Source organism: Diadema antillarum, unplaced genomic scaffold (assembly GCF_040938485.1).
Source record: "Diadema antillarum isolate AM-2024a unplaced genomic scaffold, OU_Dant_1.0 seq00000024_RagTag, whole genome shotgun sequence".
Lineage (NCBI taxonomy): Eukaryota > Metazoa > Echinodermata > Echinoidea > Diadematoida > Diadematidae > Diadema > Diadema antillarum.
In genome coordinates, this window is record NW_027271142.1 from 162099 (window position 1) to 185385 (window position 23287).

A 23287-nucleotide genomic window follows, 5' to 3' on the forward strand; every position below is an offset into this window, starting at 1 on the left:
AAAACTATAGCATCCCTTTAACAAGGCACATTAGCATGGACAGGGCATCCAAGAGGGCGCTATTGCATGGACCCAATCTTTAGGCACCTGCCATGTTCCAAACATCTCAATAAACTGATTTTGCACCACTGATCAGTGATTTGCACGGTGAACGTGCTGAAAATGGTTTGAAAAAAAAACTTATGTCTGTCTCGATCAGTTCATCTCTTTGATTTGGCCATTTGTTCCAGGCTTGCTCCGCCTACATACATAATTATGTATCCTTCATAAGACATACAGTTTCCTCACTAGCTAGCTGGCAGTGGAAACTTGTATGTAAATATGTGATCTAATTTGATTGACAATTGAAATCATATAGCTTGACCTAGTTGACCTTTCTCATCGATCATCACACCAGTGTCGTATACTAAGAGAGTCTGACCAACTCGGTTTTCGGCTAATGAACTTTGGAGCCTGCTATTGGTCAACAGCGGGTCTCATGATCTATGTGCAGCCATGTTGTTACCAAACAGAGTGCATATTTTTAACTATGCTCTCCTTATCCTTAGCTTGTTTTAATTTTGACGTCTGAGCATACACGCTATCCCTCTAACCAGTAATACGCTAATTAAAGTAACAACATGGCGCCCATTGTCAGCAGTTGGCCAGGCTCTCTTTATAAACAGCACTGCATCACACCAGCATCCACCAGTGCCCTCTTCAAATCTGTGTAGGTGTACCTTTAAAAGTTCCATTATTTCCATTGTTATCGAGTCTCAGTTTGATTTTTTTTTCCTTCTCATCAAAGTCAGTGGCAAAATGAAGTGGCAATTTCCTGGTCTGTGCTTTTCTTTCTGTTTCTGTCAACCACATTGTAAGAGATGAGTATCCAGCCCTGTTCACATTATCGTACATTATTGCCATCATGGGTGAACATGTTTTGAACAAACACCATAACCAGACACCACACAACCTAATTTGCAAATAAAGTATAAATACTATTTCACACCAGGAATAAAATCCCATATTCCAAAATTACACCAGCCTTGCTGGGATGGTATAAAAATAAAATATATTAGTGCACAACGTATCTGAGTAATTTTGTGATAATAAGTGTAGACTAAATTTTTGATGAATAATTATGTCACCCAATCGCAGCAACCATCTCATCATCAGTTTCACATACAGATCATAGACTTCAATTACTTCTCTGCACATTTACACTTGGTTAAGGATTCAGAGTATAAATACAATGTACCACAGTTTTAATATATATAATATCAATCTTATTTTTTTAAACATATATGTTTACAGAACATACAATACAAACGGTATAAAAATCAAAAGAGCCTACTAGGACAATACATTTTGTACCTCCAACCAAATACCCCCAAACACTACCTTGTCTTTTCCAGACCAGCCATTAACTGTCATACTTTCAATTGAATTCTAATACAATATGCTAAATAATAATTTCTATAAAAGTAAAAGTGTGTGGTTGAGTGTTTCAAGTTTGAGTTTCATTCATGCTACATGGCAACTCACAAAGGCAGATGTTAGTGTTTGTATTAAATGAAGCAAGAAATCACATAGCAGGACATTTTGGGGGCTAACTAATAATCATAAACAGATTGCAAATTACTGGACCAAGTACATACGCACTCAAGAACGTATCACATGGATTTGGTGTAGCAGTTCACAGCTACTTACTAGTAAGGGATTATGATAACTGAATCCTGTTGTTTGTTTTTGGAATGAATGAAATCTAGAGATTAGTTGGTGCCGAAACAGGAGTGTGTTTGTGCATTCATCATGCAGTAAAGCATAACGCACACACACATAAGAAAAAAACACTAAATAATTTTGCATTCCTTCTCCCGAGAGAAACATGCCTGAACGTGTTTCAATGGAATTCTCTCATCAAGGTCAAAGGACTTTTCTTGAGGTAACCTTTGGATGAATGAGCTGCAGTGATATATGAAGGGGTCGGTGCAATATAGTGCTAACCCACACAATGGTCATTTTGAGATAATCGCTGTTGAATGTTTGGAAAGTCCATACATTGTACATTAATAAAACATGAATGTGTGCATTTTTTACCATCTTATTGGTTGAATTCAAATATGATATTTTCACGGAGGTTAGAGTGAAGGATAAGGATCATGAAAATGCATGTAACTCAATTTTGACAAAAGTGTGGGTTAGCACTATATTGCACCAACCCCTTCATATGATAAATAGAATGCTGCCGATCCTCACAATTTATAATCCCATTTAAGCAGGCAATCCTCACAATAAGCCCATGTAAGTCTGCATATTATACATGGAGGGGCCCAATGTTATCTCTCTGTGGTTAACCGTCATTCCACACCACACAGCTTTAAGACAATGTTGACATCCCATTGTGGACACCAGTGTGGACACCAGGGGTATGGAGAGTGTTAAAGGTAGAATTGCACTACACTAAATCCATAATCTGCTCGTCTATATCAGAAAAACAAAATGAAACAAAACAGAACCAGATTGAAAGACATCCCCCTTTTGTTGTAGTTGTTGTGAATCATTCTAATCTGGAAAAAAAAAAATGATGAATGCTACTAGGCCATCCTTGCAGCCAGCTTAGAAGCAATACAATACAAAACGCTATCCTGCCAGAAATGAAAGGGGAAAAAAAAATCAATGAAACAATAGGACAGATTCTAAAAAGAAAGAAAAAAAACCAGCAACTGATGACAACTGGTGGCCTTGCATCATCCTCCCCAAGGACAATCCAACCACAGGTGTTTAATACACAGCACTGCAGGCTATAACCCACAACATGCATTGTTCTCTGTGGAAAGTGGGAATGCGATGGCAGATTTTATGGGGGGGGGGGGGGGGAGATGCAGCTGTTTGCATTTCTTTAAATCAACCTTAAAGGGGCATTCCAGATGATTTTCATAATTTCACATCATGTAGTACATAAATTGACAGCTCCATGTATTGATTTGTGGAATTTATTGTGGTCCTTGGGCACAGAAATCAATACCCGGTACTTTGAAAAAGTACACTAAACAATGATGATGACAAAGGAGGCTCACTATTTTTAGAAATGTAGCAGTGCAATTCCATTACAATATGGCTTGATTGACAAGTTCACCTGTGTAGAATCTATGCATAAACTGCACCTTCTTCTTTTGTTCTGCTTCCTTGAGCCCCAACTCATGCATTCTTATGGTGAGGCTACCATGTCACCATACTTGTTCATTGCAAAATTGTGAAAACATTCTTATTCTTCATCCCAATCCCTATGAATTTTGAAACTCTGTACTCGGTAGAACTAATTTATAGTTGTTCCAATGTAAAAGTCTGAAAATCATCCGGAGGTCTCCTTTAACTTGCAAGAGTTGACTTCAGTTTTAAACAACAAGGTTCTTGCTCCATTGTATCGCAAGGCATGGCTGCTTGCACAAACAGTGTTTCATTGTTGGTGTACACCCAAATTCACGTAGTACATTTCACAAGTAGCTGAGGCATTCATGTTCAGTAACACACAAAAGAGTATAAAAGATAATAAAAGGAATTTTCAAAGTATTCAGCTTTCTGCATCAGGTAGGGCAACGTGTGGTCTACACTTTGGGCTATTTTTATCATTTTCTCTCGGTAATTTTCTTATCCTGCTTCAACAGTAAGACGTACACACACTTTGCATGTGTCTGAGGGGGCGATTTTTAATGCCACCATAGAAATTGCTAATTAATCATTACAATGCAAACCAACCAACATCTCAATAAGCCACCGACACTAAATGCACAAACTGGAATTACACTGGTAATGAAAGGGTTAATTCAGTAGTACTATGGAACCTGGTTTAACAAGGTTGGATATAGTGAAATACCTGACATAACAAGGTAATTTTTGTAGGCCCCAATCCTCTTTAATTCTTTGTTTTTAAGCCCTGCTTAAATGAGATTCCTGATATAACAAGGAAATTCAAGTGGTCCCAAACAGCTCCTTATAACAAAGCTCCCCTGTACTTCATTCTAAACCTCAACCTATTTCTTCACTTTTAAAGAGAAATACAACGGTAATATGATATGACGCTATAACTTTATCAACTATTGAGCAAGAAAAGGCACATTTGACCTGAAACAAAAACATAAAATGAATATAAAGTATGAAAAGGTGCAAAAACATCAACAAAAATACTTCAAAAGAGATTGTACACATTGATAATTAACAAAGCAAAATTGATAAAACCACATATGAACAATTCTGCATTCTGTACTACAAGTATTTGCTAGAATTTTACTGAATAAACTTTCTGAAATATATAGCTATAAATTTCATTTGAAATACAAGCTTTCTGCTCTTTAGAGCTCTCTGCCTCTGTGAACACATACTGTATGTGTGTGCGTCTTTGTATGCTGATAAGGAAGAAAGTACACTGTATCTTGTATTCAATAAACTGTATACTCGCTGAATGATATCATATTTGCACATTTGGCAATGTGAGAGGTACTGGTAAAATCAATCCCAATCAAATTAATAATACATTATTTAATTAATAAATTGAGGATGAGTCCCGAGGATACTCGGGCAAGTGTTGTGCGAAGTGCGTGTTGTAGCAAAATCTGTCTGTCCTCAATGGGTTAAATCAGTAATGCATGAATGCAATTAATAGGGAATTGGATTGCATACGGAATACATGACTTAAGCTGCCTGCATCAACAGATCAGATTTGCGATACACATATGGGCAATCCCACAATAACTATTCCCTTTTCCACTTTTGATATTTGAGCTTTGATGATAAAAGTAATTCAGATTTGCCTCCTTATCTTAATATATTTTCTTGAAAAGAATAAGTGTGAGAGATAGTATAGATAACATTGAGTTCATTCAATGGGCGGATTTTTTGTTATATCACATTAAACGTCAATTTAGACAGTAAAACAGGCATAGAAAACGGGACATTTTAAGTATCAGAAATCTAAACAGTAATCTAAAAAAATTAGCAATGAAACTGAATCCAGAACAGTTCCATTGTACAATCTACATCAGATTTGAAATAAGAAATGTCTCTACCTTTCAGATCTACTTCATTTATTAAATGAAAATGGATTTCAGTTATAGCCTGTATGATATAGGCATGTCTGTCCATCCCGTTACATACCTTCACCTGTTAATTTCTTTTGTTCCCAGTGGGCAGAAAGAGAGTTTTGGTGATTAAGTAGTTTCATTACGGGATAAGTTGAAATGTTTTAACCAAAACTAGCTTAGCTTGAAAGCAAATTTAATGCAATTGGCAATCAAACTTAAGTGTTGCTTTGTCTGTCCACTTTTTGAAGGTATGTAACAGATTTTAAGGAGACTCATTTTTTGAAAAATAAGCCATATCAGTGCAGTTGCTTGGATTCATAAGACATGCCAGGCCAGCATCTACATAATCAGTATACTTCCACTCCCTAGGGAAGTCCCACAAGTTTCTGCCGTGACTTGACAGTAGCCAAAAACTTGTCTGTCCACTTTGTTACATACCTTCACCCATGTTTGTACCTTCATTGAATATAAAATTTAATAAAAAATACAGAAAGATGAGTCATCAAGGTTTATGGCCTCAGAAAGACATCATATACTAACAATGTCTGAAATCACTTTCCTTTGTGGATCATTCAAAAATATGTGTGAATTAATTTTTTCGTGTGTGGACAGACAACCTGTACAGTAAACGCATGTGTCTGTCCATGTTCGTACCTTCCTTGACAGATGATGGTGACATCTTTCTAATAATAGAATTAAACATGATCTGGATACTTTCATTTCATGTCATACACTATTTTTATTAGCAGATTAGAGAGCTCAGATGGTTTTAATAAGAAATTTTGGATGATTCCACATGTGAAGGTACGAACATGGACAGACGAAGGTATGAACATGGACAGACGTCTGTCCATGTTCGTACCTTCAAGATCAGATTCCCTTCATGATTATTATCCTTCAGGTGATGTAATTTTACATGGTCAAAATAATTTCATTTCATGTAATAATTTTTTTCCATTAGCAGATCAGAGCATACAGATGTCTCTTGTTAGAAATTTTGAACCATTACACAAGTGAAGGTACGAACATGGACAGACGTCTGTCCATGTTTGTACCTTCAATGACACAAGCTCCCTGACCACATGGTTAACATTGTGTTGTAACTTTAAACAATTGTATTTCTATGAAGAGCATTTACTTTAAGTAATTCATACACAGTATAAAAAGTAACAAAAGTTGTTTTGAAAGGCCCTTGCTTTCCACATTGGCTTAATAGAGAATTTAAACTAAACATGTAAATAATGTTATGACTAATCAATGTTAACATTTCACAATATTTCATAAAATAATGTACATACCCCGGAAATATTCAACTTTGCTTTCATTGTGCATGGTACCTGAAAATATCAATTACAGCTTCTTTCAAATTCTGAATAAGATATACTGCTGAAGGGGACCAATGTCTGTCCATGTTACATACCTTCACTTTTGTGAACATGATGATCCAAGGTCCAGTAGAAAGAAAAGGTGGTCCTAACATATCTTTTCACATTTTGATTATGGCAGAACACATATTTCGCTACATGAAAATAATAAAATGGTATTTCATTAGCAAAACTTAATTTGCAGCCTGAATGTCCCGTTTATGTGCCCCACTTATTGTGAGATTGCCCATATCAAAATCACTGATTTGTTCTCATTTGCTGTTGAAAATGGATGTGAGCTATAGCACAAACAGCCAACATGATAAAAAATTGGAGTCTTTTATCCCTGGGAGATTGAAAGACACAATTTATAAGGCCTTGTACAGTGGTAATATAATATTCATTTTTGGGTAAGGATGGCAACATTTTACAATAAATTTCTGGCACAAATATTCAAATAAATTATAGATCATATTGACTCACATTCAAAACTTATTTTAATACTTTGGCTCATGTCTGCTTGCACCAATAGGAGTAGCTCCCTCCCCCCCCCCCCCCCCCCATTTAACTATTATTACATTTATTTTTCATTATACAACAACAACAAAGAAAAATATACAGCCAAGCCAATGATTGCCGGAAGTCTGGTCTGAAAAAAAAAAAAAAAAACTCAATCTCAACTTTACATTTTGAAATCATCTCATCATTTTTTTTTTCTACGACTGTGACACAAAAATGTGTGCATTCACATTTCACACTATTAAAGAGTAACATTGAAAAGAATATAAAATCCAGATTCCAGTGAGTACTATTACTGTTACAACATAATCTTGACATATGGTACTGAAAAAAGAGAAAAAAAAAATGGGCACTAATGCTGATAATGCTTTTTACAGGAAATTTGACATGGAAGGGGCTACTACAGGACACTCCTTTAGGTTAAAGGACCCACTCACTCATGAGTGGGTCCTCCATAAAACAACACTCTTCCTAGAAAGAATCACAGTACACTATTAATCAGATGAGCTGGGACCACTTAAACCTTCAGCAAATTGCTGAATTCCTTTAACTTTCATAAAAGCCTGCAACATTATATAGGCCTACAGTGCAAGAAGTCTATTTGAAGATACTTTCAGTTGATACTCTTTGAACAATTTTGCTCTATAATTGAAATAAATGATTACATACCTTTCACATAACTTCATTGAATGATCACATCATCTTATATACAGTTTTACCTACACCATTATAATGCCATCCTGTAAATCTGAAACACACATATTACATACACATGTACACACAAATGCATGTACTGCCACAATACAGAACACAGTATAAATCAGAGTGAATAGTGTTACAGCTTAAACACACTGTGGTCTCAGGTAAAGACAGAAAATAAAATCAAAGGGTGATCTTTTTACATTACAAGGATAAGGTGCATTTTTTTTCCACCACTTAATATTATGTACTGTGTGTGATGCGATATCTACAAATGGCCCTACACTGTAACATCATATGCCCACAGTAAGTCATAATGTGTGCACAGTACAAACGACACTGTGGTGGGTTTTGAAATTATTGGTTCTTTCGCTTAACACAAGGGAACACTGTGTTTTCCTGTAGTGTAACACAGCACCAATAGGGAAATGCACTATGAACTAGAGATCACAGTGTGTGACTCACAATACTGTGGTTGTGAAAAATTACAACATGACACATTGTGTGGACAAAATTGAGTGTGGACACAGTGGAAGACAGTGCTTTACACTGTGTGTGGGAAAAAAGTTACACATTACTTTACAGCACAGGAAAGTCAAATGTGAGTGTGGAAGTGTGACAGTATAAACACTGTGTATTCCACACCTGTGGACACTGTGTTGTTGGCTTTTTTTTTCTGGTATGTAGGGTAATGTGTACACTGCGACGCACCCCACCTACACACACACACACACACACACACACACACACAGACACACAAATCCATCTGGCCAAGGGGGTGTGCTGGTTGAGCCACTGCAGGGTTGCTTTTAGTCAATGGCGTTGCATTCCCGCAGCATCTCTTCGAGACGGCCCGACTGTTGTAGCTTCTTTGTGTCATCGGCGCCACCAATGCAGGAGCCCTTAATGAATACCCTCGGCACCTGTGTAGTCGAAGCAGAGCAAGCAGAGAAAAAGGAGTCAGTTTCAATAAATCATATTTCCATTGATAGAATGATCTATGCTTGATACTCAACATTTTGTAGCATTTTCTGGATTTTTTTTATATTTCATGAGTTCACCAATATTTGTGAATTCTGCAACTGAAAAAACAAAACAAAAACAAAAATAAATCCTCCCCTTCAACCGTATGCTACCCTTCAACCGTATGCTACTTATCATATCCCAGGACGGAAATCACTGAAATTACGAAATTTTGCATCTGGAAAGGAATTCTACCTACATGTACAATTTGTACCTGGGAGTCAGTATCAATAAATCATATTTCCATTGATATAATGATCCATGCTTGATACTCAACATTGTGCAGCATTTTCTGAATTGTTTATTTCATTTTATTTTATTTTATTTTATTTATTTATTTATTTATTTATTTTTTTTTTGGGGGGGGGGCAAATTTCATGATTTCACCAATATTTGTGAATTCTGCAACTGGAAAAACAAAAACAATGATAAATTCCCCCTTCAAACACAAATGTTCTACCCATCATATCCATGGATGGAAATCACTGGAATTATGCAACTTTTCATCTGAAAAGGGATTCTACCTACCTGGGTATTTTTCATTGCGTCACTGTGGTTTTTATCACATGCAAATTTGACCACTTCCCTCCATAAATGGCCTTTAAAGTCCCTACTCACAAAATATTACACATTGTCAGGCGTATTGTCTACAGTACCTTAGTGGCTGAAAAGATATTACATTGATTGCTCAAATGGCTATTGTAGTGTGAAATATGACCAGCAATCCCATATGAATGTGGTCTGACATTTTTCCATGTATTATACAGAATGAATATGGATGAGCATTTTATATCAACATCACACCTAGCTCCCAACCTTTCTGACTAGAAAATAGGGACGATTTGGATCAAAAGTCGTAAAGGAATTGAGCAGTTCCCATAGGAGTGTGTAGTACAACTCAAACTGAAATAAGAGCCTGGAATGGTATAAATTCAGATACTTTCCTCCAAATTCAGAATGGTTGGGAGGTCTGCAATATAAACACTACTTCAAACATTGCGTGTATGAAGTGAATAAAAACCACAGGGCATGACTGAGGCTATGGGAAGTACCAGGCAATCTAAGCCACGAGCGGAAGTCACATGCCAAAAATCATGAGGTTTTTGTGGCAATTCACTCTGCACTAATAAACGACAACAAACTACTTGTAGAGCATTAAATAATGGAACACAATAGTGTGGGTGATTTTGTTGTTGTTCATGTTGATTGTAGCTTTGGAACAAATGCTTGTCATTGTGCCTATTCAACATTTTTTTATTTCTTTAAGTGCCATTTTTTTTTCTGTGAGTGTGAGTAGCCCTTAAGTCTCTTTAACCCGTTGAGGACAGGCTGATTTTGCTACAACATGCATTTCCCTTATACTCGGGACTTGTCCTCAACAGGTAAATATGACAAATGCATGCTTTCGTTCACTATCTAATAGTCCATGTACATGAAAAGTTACAAGGCATGTTCTTTTATATCTTTTTGCTACAATTCACAAGACATTCATTCATACACCTGTTCAATGATTTCTCAATATCATGACCAAAACACATTGCAATGAAGAATTTGCACAGTTGTTTGGAAATAGAGATTTAATACACAGATAATCCTCCTGTGTTTTTTTTTCCATTGTGTCACCATGTCAATGTTATTTGTACACCAGAGAGGGCTTGATAACTTGTAATAAAATCCAGCAGGTAAAGTTTGGAGAAATTACAACTATTGAAATACTGATGAAAAAGCTTCTTGGTGTTTGGGCACACAAAGAGGTATTATTTACCACTGAGAGCAGTGATTTAAAAAATGTTTGAGTTATTACATTTGATGCATGTGTAGGTCAGTGTACATCACAAAACATCCTATCATATAAAAATTTAGCAGTAAAACCTGATAAATAAAGGAGATATTGCTATTTTCCTTTAAAAAATAACTGTTTTTCAAATTCATGAAATTCTTCTGTCGAGATGTTTTCATTGCAACTGATTGACAAATTGCCCTACATTAACGTAAATAAGCACTGAACTGATCAGTGTTTGAGTAGTAGCCATCAATTTGTCAATCAGTTGCAATGCGGACGGTTTATTAAACAAACAATCTTATTATAAGTATTGTTCACATTTTGTACATTTAACAAGACTGACATTGAAATACTGATAAAAAAAGTTTACATTCGTTGTTTCTATCCCTAACTCACATTTAGGATTATTTTGAAGTGCTTCAAAATAATCCTAACTGTGAGTTAGAGAAAGAAACGCCAATGTAAAACCAGCTTTAGTGCTCACTACAGCTGGGCTTTTGCTTCATCTGCAAATGGTAAAATAGTGGTTTTAAAGGACAAGTTCACCTTCATAGACATGTGGGTTGAGTGAATGCAGCAATATTAGTAGAACACAGCAGTGAGAGTTTGTGCAAAATCGGACAATCCGTTCAAAAGTTATGAATTCTTGAAGTTTCTGCTCAGTCACGGCTGGATGAGAAGACTACTATAGCTTGTGATGTCACATGTGTACAACAATATAAAGAAAGAATAAAGAAATATCCATTTTTCTCGCCTAACAAAAGAATACTCAACTTCTCTCTTTCAGAAGGGAGGGGGAATAATATTACCCTTAACATACGTCAGTAGCAAGTCAAAGAACTGTGCACTTTATTCAAAAAGTAAAGTTTTGTGAAATTCTCTTTTTATTTCCTTGTAGTTGTACGCATGTGACATCATACACTGTAGTAGTCTTCTCTTCCAGCAGTGACTGCGCAGATACTTGAAATATTTGTAACTTTTGAACGAATTGTCCAATTTTCCTGAAACTTTCACTGATGTGTTCTACTAATATTGCTGCATTCTCTCAATCCTTATGTATATGAAGGTGGACTTGTCCTTTAAGGGGCACTTCTAGGAGATGGGTTACATCGAGCATGTGACGGTACAGTACTCAGGTCTCTATCATAGATTGCCAATATACTTGATTAAAGTGAAACTGCATGTGACTACTGAACATCTAGACTGCCTTGCCATCTTATACTTGGGAGTCGTCCTCAATGGGTTAATAGCGTGTTTTACCCTGTGTTCACCTCTAGACCTTGTGTTGCAGTAACAATCACAAGAGATCTTATCTTTTTTACAACTGACCGTCCACACTGCTTTTTTGACTGGCCCCAAGCTGCGGCCCGGGCAATTCGGGCTTGAAACCAGACTTCACGCATGCACACATTTCATGAATACAGCTGGACGCTATCAATTATGCCCCAAGGTCACTCTCCCCTCCAAATCTTGTCCCCAGGACCCAACTTGCCTCACGGGGACAAGGGCGCAACTCCCAATTTAAGCGTTCATATTATGTTTTCTTAGGAGAAAGTCCCACAGCACGAGACTTTCTCCACATTGTGGGGACTAATGTGAACAAGGGGTCAATGGGCTCCTTGCAACATTAGGGTAATAAACGAGGGCAGTGCCCTCTGGTAGGACAGTGACAACACTGAAAAGGCCTACCCTGGATAGAGAAGATGGTACCATATCATAGCTACTGACTGGTATCAAGCCCCTGGGACAGAGGCGATAGATTACACAATCATAGTCACACGGGTCTTGTGACAACGTAACCAGAAACACACTGAACTCGGTATTGTTACTTGGTTTTTAAGTTTTGCCTGCATCAATATACACTGTATGAAATTTCACACTTAGATTCAACATTCAAAACACCTTCCTTTTTTGTTTTATTTAACGTCAGGCGTTTGTTCCTTTAACCCATAAAAGTCCTGGAAGCCACATTTCTCTAGTTTGAAGCTGTATCTGTTTTTTCATTTATTGTTTTTATCTACTATTCATTAATTAATCATCATTGATTTTCAACGTTTATTGTTTCCTAAGTAGATAACAAACTTTCTGAGTGTGTTTTCAGAATTGTGTAATCCTCTCAATTGATGTATGATAAAATGATCCATAATAAACACATTTGGAAGACCACAGTATACATTTTTTTTTTCTGATTAATTTTGCAAATTTGTGCATTTCTTATTAATTTTGTCCATGGATATTTCATGAATTCATTTAGTTTCATCTAATATTTGTCATAAAATAAAGATATGCAGTGAAATGCAGAGTACAGGATACCTATTTGATACAGATGGCAGGAATATTACTTCTGCTGCTGAATTTCCCAGGGACCTGGTAAGGTTACGTCAAGCCTTTTCAAGATACCAGCACATCCTCGTGATTATATTTTCTCTTTTCTTTCTTTTTTGTTTTTTACAATGCAGTGAAATGATAATTATTGTCTTGCGGTTGGTACAGTGTTGTTAAACATTACAGGAAATTTGCTGTCAAAAAGGTGGGTGTACAAAAATGTACAGTAGGCACTTACATACGAGTTGCACTTCCAGGGAGAATGTGAAATTGGCAGGGAACGTATAAAGGTCCTGTTTGCCTTTGGGAACAGTGATTTTAAAAAATGTTCAAGATATCACATTTCGATGCATATGTGTAGATCTGTTATATCACAAAACATCCTACCATATTAAATTTTTGCAATAGACCCTAAAATATAAGGAGATATCGGTATTTTTCTCATTACACTGTAACTGTAGACGGATTAGTCTGGAAACATTTTTATTATAACTATTGTTCACATTTTGTGTATTTAACAATATTACTAAACATCGATTATAGAGATTCACATTTTTAAAGTGATTGTTTCTATCACTAACTCACATTTTAGAACTACAATAAGGCAGTAATGCTGGGTCTTTGTTTCTTCTGCAAATGGTAAATTAAGCCTTTAACCCGTGAGGTCCCAAAGGAAGTTTACTAAAGAATTTATCATCTCTACACCATTAAACCCTTTAGCAACTGAAGATTCCGAATATGATGGCACTATTATTCCAAAGAAGGTACAGCAATATTACTCTTATGTTGAAAGCTCTCTTGTAAAATTATGCAACATAGATCACAACATGTTTATTTTTGTCTATTATAAGTTATGTTTCTTCGAAAGCCTATAAAAGTCTTTACCAAGAGACTTGTGTATCACAGAAATAATTCTGACATACTTATGTTGACCTTTGACCTTTTTCAAATTATGTAATTTTTATATTCTATATGAAAACAATAAAAACAGTTTATACTATGCATAAAACTATTAAAAAGCAGATGAGTGGTTTCGGGTGTTTTAGGGAGTAATCTGATGGGCAGTTTCGGGCAGTTTAGTTACTAATGGGCTAAAATTAGCAATCCTGAATTTCACTGCAAATCTCATATTTGAGGGAGACAAGATTAGTTTATTTAATCCCCAATGTAAAAAAAGGGGGGGGGGAAGAAGAAATGTATCTTACAATGACCAATCAAGAGCAAAAGGAGAATTCTAATTTTCAAAAATGTGTTTAATAATGATGAAGGAACCTGTTATTAGCACATGTATAAGAAGCCCTTGAAAATTTTGCAACCAGGTAAATTTCATAAACTGCAAAGGGCTTCAGTGGAAGACTTTATCTATAAACTTTTAAGATGCGCTAATTAAACAATAATCTAAGTACACCACAGGAACCTGTTATTAGCACATATGTATTAAAGAAGCCCTTGAAAATTTTGCAACCAAGTAAATTTCATAAACAGTAAAGGGCTTCAGTGGAAGACTTTATCTATAAACTTTTATGATGCACTATTGAACAATAATTAAAGTACTCCACAATATATTTGATTGACGCGGTGCAACAAACCTCTTTCTCCTGCAAAATCAGCACAAAATATGTACATTTTTTATCATTTTGCATTCTTCCGATTCACTGCTTTCATCTCAAGGCAATTCAACAGATCTGCCCACTAAAAGTACTGAAGGTTAAACTACTTGACCCTCTATGTACCCAGACAACAAAACTTTTTTTAGCATTTATTATTTAATTCTCTCCCAAAACTTGACCTAGTTAGTGTACAAAGTTAACAAGTCCACTCAAGTGTTGCGACATAGTCTAGAGAGCAGGAAGGCCACAGTGACACAATAGGGATAATGGGAATCAGGTGATTTCTGGTCATTGGCAATAAAGTTCCAGATCTATCTGAAGCCCTTTTTACACTTGTGTTTCTTAACCCCGTACTTTCTCTGATCCAGGACTATCGTTAGTCCCGCATCAATTTTTCTGCTTTTTACACTCGCCAATAAGTCCCGTACTAAGCTCTTGTCCGGGGCTATGGAGAAAATTGACCTTTTTACACTCATATTTCTTAGTCCAGTACTTTCCAAACCACATGAATATTCATGATTACGCTGTGTACTGTACACGTACACGCACCCACCGGCAGCACTTGATTGTCTCGTTTCTGATTGGTCACTGAGGGTCGGACTTCCTCTCCGTTGCTTAGCCCCGGATTATTTTTTCGTTCTGTTTTGGCACCGCAATTGCGGGGTTAGCACTGCAATTGCGGTGCTAACCCTGCTATTTTGCAGGGCCAGATAGTACGGGACTATCGGTGGGGCTAGCCCACTTTCGCAAAAACAAGTGTAAACAGAAAGTGGGCTAAGGAAAGTCCGGTACCAACGGTGGGGCTAAGGCCCCCCCTTAGCCCCACCGTTGGTACGGGACTAAGCAAAAATTTGCAAGTGTAAAAAGCCCTCGAGCTCACTGGGAAAGAAAGCACTCTCACAGCACGAGTGAAATTTGGCAAATAGAGCATAGTAAAGGTTTCATAATGCCACAAAGAAAAAAAAGATTGTGATGCTTGAACTATTATTATTATAATCAAAGATACTTTGATATTGTTGTGGCCTTCTACAACTGTATTTCCCACGTCCTCAGAATGACCAAGGGGGCATTTCATGAGGCGCTTTGTCGCATGTTTTTTCTGACAAATTTGATCTTGGCCAACTAAAAACAAGAATTTCAGTTAAAGTGTAGCTTATATCAAAAAGTTTGTCAAAAAAAAAATCCAACAAAATTCTTCATCAAATGCCCCTCAGCTTTTGTTTTGTTTTGTTTTGTTTGTTTAGTTTTTTTTTTTTTTTTTTTGGGGGGGGGGGGAGGGAGGAGGTACCATTAACTGGCAGCCTCCCCCCCCCTAAAAAAATTGTTTTTACCTACAACATGTATATTGTAGAAGCAAAGATTAGTACAATACTTGAGCTACAATGCAAGCTAATTATGTCTCCATTGATATTGTATGCAACACACACATTCTGAAGACAATGTACCCACGTTGTCATAGCGTACATGTATGTTTGTGTAAACAACGGGACCCTTTCTACTCATTTTACAACGGTAAGATCCTACTCTAGTTCAGGTTTTTAAATGCAGCCCAATTTCTTCTCAGGTTAAAGGGACTGTACAGTACTGGTCAGATGGGGATTCATGTTTTTAACATCCCTAAAGTGAGATACTGAGAAACCTCTTATGAAATTTATATGAAAGAGCATGTAATTTTAAGAAGGATTCAACGTTTATTTGATGAAAATTGGTTTTCAAATGGCTGAGATATCCAAAAAAGTGATAATAATAAAAAACTACAGGCCACGCCTTTTATTAGGATGTCTTTGTTTCACCTTGTTTTTGGAAAACCGACTTTCATCAAATAAACTTTTGATACCCCTTCGTTAGAATTGCATGCTCTTTGACATCTCATAGAGTGGTTTCTGAATATCTTGCAAAACATTGAAAGCTATATCCTCACCTAGACCAGAACTGTAACACCCTTTAAAGGCTCACAGGAGCACTCTTGTTCTGAAAAGCCAGCACTGATTGAGTAAGACATTATCTCTTTCTCTATCTCTTCTTCTATTTTTCATGTATTGCATACATGCAATAATTCAAAAAGAAATGCAAAACCCATTTATTTCTGGAACAGAACTAAATGATTATGTATACGCAGGGCTCAACACTAATGGTGGCCCGGGGCCACCAAAAACGCACGTCGGGCCACCAAAATTTCAGAAATGAAGCATTTGGTGGCCTGATTGGGCCACCAGAAAAGGTCGGATGTTTGCCTTTGGGCCACCAAAAATAAAAGTTAGTGTGGAGCCCTGGTATAGGTGATTATTTGTATTCGAAGCTGATTCATATGTTTGTTTGTTTGTTCTGACAAATGCAAAGCGCTTCAAAACATGTTGTATTAAAGCGCTACAGAAATATTTCATATCATTATTATCATTATTACCATTAAGCAGTGGCGGATCCAGGAGAGGGCGCAACAGGCGCATCCCCCTTTAATTGTTTTTTTTTTTCTAATAAAAGAAATACGAAGAAAAAATTGACGGGGGCTCAAGCGCCCCCTTTAAATTTTGTTATTCGTCTTCTTCTTCCTCTTTCCTTTTTTTTTTTTTTTAAAGAAATCCCCCTTGTTGGACAATTGTATTGTGTTTCTTTTCTTTTCTTGCCAGCTGATGAATAGAACATGTTGAGTTTTTCGTTTGTTTGCTTTTGTTTTTTGTTTTTGCTCGTCAGGCTCTGATTAAAAAAAGGAAAAAACTGCTTTGTGCCCCCTCCCCCTTGCGGAATTCCTGAATTTGCCCCTGTCCACGTGTGTGTTGTGTGTGTGTATATGTGTGTGTGTGTGTGTGTGTGTGTGTGTGTGTGTGATACGTATGTTTCTACATACATGTACTTCATTTAAACCTGGCATCACATAAAATCATTTGTAATACGTTGCCCCCGTGAAGTATACAATTTTCACTTATAGTATAGAGCAACCCTTTCCCTTTCTGGTACGTATAATGTAAATACAGGCATGAAATGCTTTGGGGAGCTGCCTGGCTGTTATTGTAAACACCAATGTGATGTACTGCTGTATTTTATTTTGCTGAATACAATGGCTTCACCTGGCCTCAATCGATCAAACAGTCCGCACGAGTTAACACCAACGAGAAGCGGCATAGGATAGGATTACGAGTGATACACCATGGACAGATTTTAAAGGGATTGTATAGTTTTGGTTGCAATCTAACTTCAGGTTTCTATTTATTTTGGTGAGATAATGAGAATCCTCTTATGAAATATGAAAGAGCATGTTTAATTCCAAGAGGGATTCGGTGTATATTTGATGACATTTTTTTTTTAAATGGTTGAGATATAATATCCAAACTGAGCAATCATAACAAAAGGTGCGACCCATCTTTTATTAGGAATGCTTTGTTTTACTTTTTTTTTGACGTCTCAGCCATTCCAAAACTGATTTTTATCTAATAAACTCTGAATTCCTCACTAGAATAGTATGTTCTGTGTTATTTCATACTTAAGTGGTTTCTTGTTAATTATCTCGCAAAAAGGTAAACCCAATCCTCATCTCCACCAATTACTGTATAAGCTGTATTTTTGTGAGGGTTTAATTTTCACTAATTACAGTTGGATCGCGAATTAAACAACACGTGAAAAGTTCTTTATGCACTAAAGCTACAATTTTGTACATCTTGCAAAAATGTCTATGACCTCCTCATTCCTGAAAATATCTGTACGTGAAAAATAACAGCGTATACAGTATACCATCCCTTTTAAAAGGCACGCAACAATGGGAAGGACACAATAGACAGCTCTGGCTGTATGGAAAACAGCTGCACTCCAGAACCTCCCCCCCCCCCCACAATCCAAGACGTGATTATTATTATAACGCTTTTGTATGGCCTCGTCTACTGCCTTGGAGAAGGTATTATGTGACAACCTTTTATACAAAAGATAAACCACAAACACACACACACACACATAAAATATTTTTAAAAAAATATAATAACATTGGTGATATTTTTTTTCAGGTGGACCGTATGGCGTAACCTTAAGACAAGAATGCTGGTAGAATTGTCCCTGTGAAACATATGTGCTACTCGAGCAGATCATAATGTGGTATCAATTTGGCGGGTATCCGACATACATCAACTGCCTTTTAGTGAGCACTGCCATGGGGCCAAGGATCTTCTGCTGCTCTGTAGGCCTCCAAGTACATACCCAAGGCCTTGTAAAGTTTGTTCCCTGCCACTCAGAATATATTTAAAGCACCACACTATCCTATGATCTCAAACCTTAACTGACTGTCTGATCTAACAAGGCAAGTGCCATAATGTGTTTCGCCCATTCGCGTACAAGAAATTGTACACCAAGGGGATATAACAGATAAAAAAAAGAGATATAACAGATAAAAAGAGATATAAAAGGGTAAAAATTTATGGCAAAAAAGAAACCTGCCATACAAACTTCATAACATTGGGCCCTTAAAGTTCGTTGAGCCCTGCCTGTGACCTTTGACCTTGTGGTGACCATCCACTCCCCAAGGGACATCTACCATCCAAGTTTAGTCACAAATGAAGTTGTGGATCAAAAGTTATGACCCATAATAGAAACGCGCCATAAAAACTTAACATTGGGCTCTACAAGTTTGTTGACCCCTGCCTGTGAGCTTTGACCTTGAGATGACCTTCAAAATATAGTAATATGTGAAACTTTGTATGACCCCTCTTCCCTCGACGTTTGATTACAATTGAAGCCCAGAGTAAAGAGTTATTGAAGTTTTTGTAGCGTTACGGACAGACGACGGACGGACGGACAGACAGACGCCGCAGGTGATCTCTTAGTCTCCCTACACCTCCGGTGGGCTCGACAAAAACTGAACTGACTGTCTGGTTCCATGACATTTGCTCCTGCAACAGTTGCTCAGAAATAGCTTGCACACAAAGCCAAACACAAACTCTATCTACAAGCATCAAGTTCCCTAATCCTAATATCAAGCTATTTTTAAAAAACATAAAACCATATCACAACCCTGGATGTAAATTATGTGTGTGTGTGTGTGTATGTGCAGAGACTCCAACCCCAAGCACCTTCTGATCTGGAGATTCTCCCGCCCAAAACCCCTAGCAAACGGGAGACTCCAAGTTGATGTGTGCGAAGCGCGAAGTTCCTAGGGTTCTAGATGTTCTTTGGTGCTATCTAAGGTTTATTTTTTCAACATACGATAGCAATAAGTAAGAAATCCTTTCCACCGGGAGACACAGAGCCAGGGCGGGAGAAATCAAATCTCAAACGGGAGAATGGGAGATTTTGCAAAAATGGGCTTTCGACGGGAGATCTCCCGACGATAATGGGAGAGTTGGAGTCTCTGTATGTGTGTGTGAAAAGACATTGTAATATGTTTTCCATGTTGTACAAGTGTACACTTATATGTCATGTTCTTGTGAAACATAATAGATTGAAGTTAAAATCCTAACCCATTTACACTAGTTATGAATACTACATGTAATTCAAATTTTATGCATTCGAACATATCCAAACATAAAATGTTTACCATTACACAGAACATTTAGGGTACTCGCATTGGAAGCACTCTGTACTGCCATTATTAAACCCAGTGTGATTTGAGGGCTAACTGGCAGATATTGTAGCCAGGGAGACACCAACCCAGTATTCTTATATTTGCATGATTTATTCACGCACTCTTGAGCAGTGCAAAGTATAACTGCATCACTCCCGTTTTATGTACATAAATCATTCACGCCTTATTGCATTGTTGGCCTCTTCATCGATATTGCCCTCAAAGGGAGCTGCGTGGCTTACTGGTATTAAAAATATATAAAATTTGCTATGACTATAGGGCCGGTAAATTAAAAGATGATGAGGGAACTTTTGAATTTATTGGAATTGAAGTGACAGATCTGGTGCACACTTTTTAAATGAAATTCTGAAATTTGTCAATCTCCAAAGTGTTCTATTTCAATTAGATCTATTTAGACTCGGCACACTTTGGGGATTAACAATTTTCCGAATATTCCACAAAAATTTGCATGAGATGGCTCAATTTCAATGCAATGCAAAAGATTTGTTGTGTGTGAAGATTTCGCGATCTTAAACTTCTCGATCTTTTGCCAGTGTGACCGTGGCTGATGTCCAACAGATGAATATATGGCCGCTATACCCATGAATACAAGAGTCATCATATGCTAGACAACAAAAAGGAAGCAGCACTACATATTTAATCTTTCTATGCTAGTTTTTTTTTTTATAACTTTCATGTTATATACAGTATGCTATCATGTGATGTATCAACATTGAAATATCACGCCAAGGTCTCAATGTCAAGACTTAAGCACAACTCGTCACACATAAAGTATATATCATACAAATATCATGAAGGTTCAATATCATGGATGTATTAAATCAACATTGAAACTTGGCAGGTACATCAATCATTAATACAAATGCATGCTGGTAGTCTACATCCTGTTTGAAATGTGAAGAGCAGTTTGATTTATAGGCCCATCCACACGAAACATTTTTGATTTGGTTTTTTTTTTTTCAAGAATTGCTCAGGCCAAGGCTATGTTGTTGTGAAGACGACTTCGCTTCATTACAACATGCATGAAAGAAAGTTCTAGGACGGTCAGTCACAAAAGTCCAAGGGAACAAAATGATATCTGAGAGGGGTATTAAAGCCATTCACAGGGAAGTAAAGGCCATAGATGTATCAAGGAAACCATTTAGTGGTGACTACAAGCCAGTTCATAGGTTTCCCTTTGCAAATGAGCAGAAAAAGGTCATTTGCACTAGCAAGGCATGTTGGTTTTTTAAATTCACTGACCAGTATTTGCTCTGTGATGTGATGATTTTTTTATGTATTCCTTTGATATAAATGGTGCTTGCCAGCACATCCACCTGACAGCAAGCTTAAAAGCCTGGTACATGTATTTGACAATACTAACTTGTAGAAAGAGTTTGTTAAAAAATGCATGATATATAATTCAATTCAAAAGAATGAAACAGAGGTTTCCCAAAGTATGACTTGATGGATCTGGTCACCTGGTCTATCCACGTTTAATCTTTGTTTGAATGTGAATTCCATTCATTATTACATCAAGCACACTTGAATGTATTACTGTAAAAGTGGATATTTTCGCGCGACTAATTTTACGCACTTGGCCGGGCAAGATGAGTTTCGTGTGATTTTATTTCCGCGGAATCAAGACATCAACTGTTTTGGAACATACAGCAAGCCAACATATTTGCATGCTGTTATTTTCGCACTAGCTAGTTTTTTCGCAAAAATTTCCAATTTTACAGTATGTTGCTTTAAAAAAAAGTGAAGTGCTTGTAACCAAGTCAGAAAAAGACAGGTCATACGTTCCAATGTGCACATGAACTATTAAAGGGACTGTTCAGTACTGGTTGAAGGGAGGATTCAGCTTCGCATTCCTCAGTGAGATAATGAGAAACCTCTTCAGAAATATGAAAGAGTATGTACTTTTAAGAAGGATTCAACGTTTATTTGATGAAAATTATTTTTCAAATGGCTGAGATATCAAAAAAGCAATAATAATAAAAGGTGGTAGGCCTTTCCTTTTTATTAAAGGACAAGTTCACCTTCGTAGACATGTAGGTTGAGTGAATACAGCAATATTAGTAGAACACATCAGTGAGAGTTTGAGCAAAATCGGACAATCCGTTAAAAAGTTATGAATTTTTGAAGTTTCTGCTCAGTCACGGCTGGATGAAAAGACTACTATAGCTTGTGATGTCACATGAGTACAACGATATAAAGAAAGAATAAAGAAAATTCAACATATTTCCTTTTTTCTCCCATAACAAAAGAAAACTCGACTTCTCTCTTTCAGAAGGCAGGGGGAATAATATTACCCTTAACCTGTATGTCAGTAGCAAGTCGAAGAACTGTGCACTTTATTCAAAAAGTAAAGTTTTGTGAAATTCTCTTTTTATTTTCCTTATGTAGTTGTACGCATGTGACATCATACACTGTAGTAGTCTTCTCTTCCAGCAGTGACTGCGCCGATACTTAAGATATTCGTAACTTTTGAACGGATTGTCCAATTTTCCTCAAACTTTCACTGATGTGTTCTACTAATAATGCTGCATTCTCTCAATCCTTATATGAAGGTGGACTTGTCCTTTAAGATCTCTTTGTTTCACGTTGTTTTTGGATATCTTTAGTCATTTCAAAACCAATTTTCATCAAATAAACTTTTGATTCCCCTTAGAATTGTATGCAGCTTTGAAATCTCATAGACTGGTTTCTGAATATCTCACAAAACATTAAAAGCTAAATCCTCACCTCAACCAGAACTGTACACACCATTTAAAATCGTAAATTAAATTTCAAAGAGATGGATTAAAGTTTGATGACTTGTGCTTGCAAGCAAGCTTACCGTCGAAGCGTTCGTCATCTTCCCCAGGATGGCCTGCATCTTTTTGCCATCCTCACGCTTGTCCAGCTCGACAGTCGTGTAGTTTGCACTGAAGTCTTCAAAGATCCGCTTGACGTCCTTGCAGTGCGGACAGAAGGTCTTGGAGAAGACTACCACACACTTCTCATGGGTGATTCCTCGAATGTACTTGGCCTCCGGGCTCTCGAGGTCGACGGCCTGAGATTCGGGGCCAGAAAAGAGTCCTCCCATTTTGGATTCCCTTTTAAAGTAGTTTCTTCCCTTCTGTCAATGTCCGAGCTGAATCTATAGGATTACATAGGGGGATAAAGTTTTAATACGATGCGGTATTCATATTTACTAAAAAAAAGTATATGAACAAGGGATTTCAATTTTCAAGAAAAGTGCACAATTTGACAATTTTGATGCTTCTTTTTCAAGTAATGCTGCATCCTTATGAATACATAATACACTACTGTAGAGCAGGTTTCTTGTTCAACCCGTGTTGTGCCCCTCAAGGCAC

General features: G+C 37.0%; 1 protein-coding gene across 1 annotated transcript; it reads right to left on the reverse strand.

Moving 5' to 3' along the window:
• Positions 1-8439: 8439 nt before the first annotated feature.
• LOC139725202 (uncharacterized) lies at positions 8440-23066 on the reverse strand. The gene is made up of 2 exons (XM_071636294.1): positions 22768-23066; positions 8440-8565 (listed from the first exon to the last, which is right to left on the reverse strand). Exons 1-2 carry the CDS (start codon positions 23014-23016, stop codon positions 8452-8454), a joined length of 363 nt encoding a protein of 120 aa, XP_071492395.1. The 5' UTR covers positions 23017-23066; the 3' UTR covers positions 8440-8451.
• Between the last annotated feature and the right edge of the window lie 221 nt (positions 23067-23287).